We start from the raw sequence: 2,500 nt of genomic DNA, 5'->3' as shown, positions 1-2,500 counted from the left end.
GTGTTCTTTCTCTGTCTCACCTGCAGGTAAAGAGGAGCTGCCATGTTGGCCTCCTCCCTCCCCCCGTCACTCCTCTTCCTCCTCCTCCTCCTCCTCCCGCCTCTGTCCCGCCCCGCTGATGCCGTCGTGACCCCTGACCCCTCGGTGAGGTGGGTGGAGCTTCACGGCGCCCCTCTCGCTCACCTGGTGCTGGACCCGGTGACGGGGCGTCTCTATGTGGGCGGGGTCGACCACCTGTACCAGCTGACCTCTGACCTGGAAGTGATGTCACACGTGAGGACGGGCCCCCACCTGGACTCCCCGGACTGCCTCCCCCCGATCGTCCCGCAGGACTGCCCCTCGGCCACGCCCACTCACAACCACAACAAACTGCTGCTGATGGAGGCGGGGCAGGGGGCGGGGCCGGGGGCGGGGCCGGGCAGCCTCATCGTCTGTGGTTCGCTCTATCAGGGGATCTGTGACAAGAGGTAACTGTGATGTCACGTGTCATCATGTTAGCATCATGTTAGTCTGTTAGCATCATGTTAGTCTGTTAGCATCATGTTAGCATCCCGTTAGCTTGTTAGCCTGTTAGCATCCTGTTAGCCTGATAGCATCATGTTAGCCTGTTAGCATCACGTTAGCCTGTTAGCATCACGTTAGCTTGTTAGTATCATTGTAGCCTGTTAGCCAGTTAGCTTCATGTTAGCCTGTTAGCATCTTGCTAGTATCATGTTAGCTTGTTAGCCTGTGTACATTATGTTAGCATCATGTTAGCCTGTTAGCCTCCTGTTAGCCTGTATCAGTGGTCTCCTGTGCTCCTGCAGGAGTCTGTCCAACGTCTCTCAGCTCATCTATCAGACGTCCAATCCCGTCGACACTCAGTACGTCGCCGCCAACGACCCTCGGGTCTCCACTGTCGCCGTGGTGATCACCACAGAGAACAAACAGGAAGGGGGCGGGGCAGGGGGCGTCCTGCGCTTGATGCTGGTTGGTCGAGGCTACACCAGCAAAGGGCCCGGTGACATCCCGCCCATCACGACGCGCCGCCTGTTCCCCGTGGTCGCTCCACGCCGAGCGTTCTCTCAGGAGGAGGAGCTCGGCAAACTGGTCGTGGGCAGTTACTCCGAGTACAACAACCACTTTGTGAAGGCCATCACCCACGGCAACCACGTCTACTTCCTGTTCTCCCGGCGGGACATGTGGCACAAAAAGGAGTATCGGACCTACGCGTCGCGGCTCTGCGCCGCCGACCGCAGCTTCTACTCGTACGTGGAGGTGCCGCTGCTGTGCCGCGGCGGCTACAACCTGGCGCAGGGGGCGTGGCTAGGAAACCACTCAGGGGAAGCCGCCCTGTTCGTCGTCATGGCAGCGGGACAAGCATCCACGCCCGTAGCAACCGCTCGCTCTGCACTCTGTGTTTATGGGATGGCACAGCTGGACGCCATGCTGCGGCGGGCGCAGGAAGTGTGTTACACAGAGGGGGGGCGGGGCCACAGCGGGCAGGAAGAGGCCTACATCGAATACGCCGTGTCATCAAAGTGTCTGAAACTACCCAAGGTACACACACACACACACACACACACACACACACAGACACACACACACACAGACACACACACACACACACACACACACAGACACACACACAGACACACACACACACACACTCACACACACACAGACACACACACACACAGACACACACACACACTCACACACACACAGACACACACACACACAGACACACACAGACACACACACACACAGACACACACACACACAGACACACACAGACACAGACACACACAGACACACACACACACTCGTAGCTCGTAGCTTTAATATCGTGTTAAAAACTAATGTTAATGTTGTTGTTGTCGTTGTTGTTGTTGTTGTCATTGTTGTTGTTGTTGTTGTTGTCGTTGTTGTTGTTGTTGTTGTTGTTGTCATTGTTGTTGTTGTTGTTGTTGTCGTTGTTGTTGTTGTCGTCGTTGTTGTTGTTGTTGTCGTTGTTGTTGTTGTCGTTGTTGTTGTTGTCGTTGTTGTTGTCGTCGCAGCTTTAGTTTGTTTTTCTCTAAAATGATGACATCACAGATTAACAGCTGGAACCTGTGGATCACATGACCTTAATACTGTGTGTGTGTGTGTGTGTGTGTGTGTGTCTGTGTGTGTGTGTGTTTGTGTGTGTGTGTGTGTGTGCCTGTGTGTGTGTCTGTGTGTGTGTGTGTGTGTGTGTGTGTCGGTGTGTGTGTGTGTGTGTGTGTGTGTGTGTGTGTGTGTGTGTGTGTGTGTGTGACAGATGTTATCATCAGACAGCTGTAATCCACACTCACACAGACGCACACACATTAACATTAACCAACACACACACACATGCACACACACACACACACACACACACACACACACACACCCTCTCTGATCCTCTCTCTCTCTTCAGGACTCTCTGGTCGAGTACCCGTGTGGGGGGGAACACACCCCGAACCCCATCGCCAGCGCCGTGCCTCTGCCGGCCACG

General features: G+C 54.9%; 1 protein-coding gene across 1 annotated transcript in view; it reads left to right on the top strand.

Annotated features, from left to right (window-relative positions):
* Positions 1 to 29: 29 nt before the first annotated feature.
* plxnb3 (plexin B3) overlaps positions 30 to 2,500 on the top strand; it is a gene marked incomplete at its 3' end in the record, with an annotated part of 28,403 nt that continues 25,932 nt past the window's right edge. Inside the window, exons 1-3 of the mRNA XM_083940915.1 lie at positions 30 to 467; positions 807 to 1,539; positions 2,423 to 2,500. The exon at positions 2,423 to 2,500 is cut by the window's right edge and continues 102 nt beyond it. Coding sequence (XP_083797041.1) covers positions 43 to 467; positions 807 to 1,539; positions 2,423 to 2,500 — 1,236 coding nt within the window. The remainder of the gene's footprint in view (positions 468 to 806; positions 1,540 to 2,422) is intronic.

This window comes from Echiichthys vipera (genome assembly GCF_963691815.1).
Source record: "Echiichthys vipera genome assembly, contig: SCAFFOLD_116, whole genome shotgun sequence".
In the NCBI taxonomy this organism is placed as follows: domain Eukaryota; kingdom Metazoa; phylum Chordata; class Actinopteri; order Perciformes; family Trachinidae; genus Echiichthys; species Echiichthys vipera.
The sequence above is the reverse complement of the archived record's forward strand: the minus strand, read 5'-3'. Positions and strand labels throughout refer to the sequence as shown.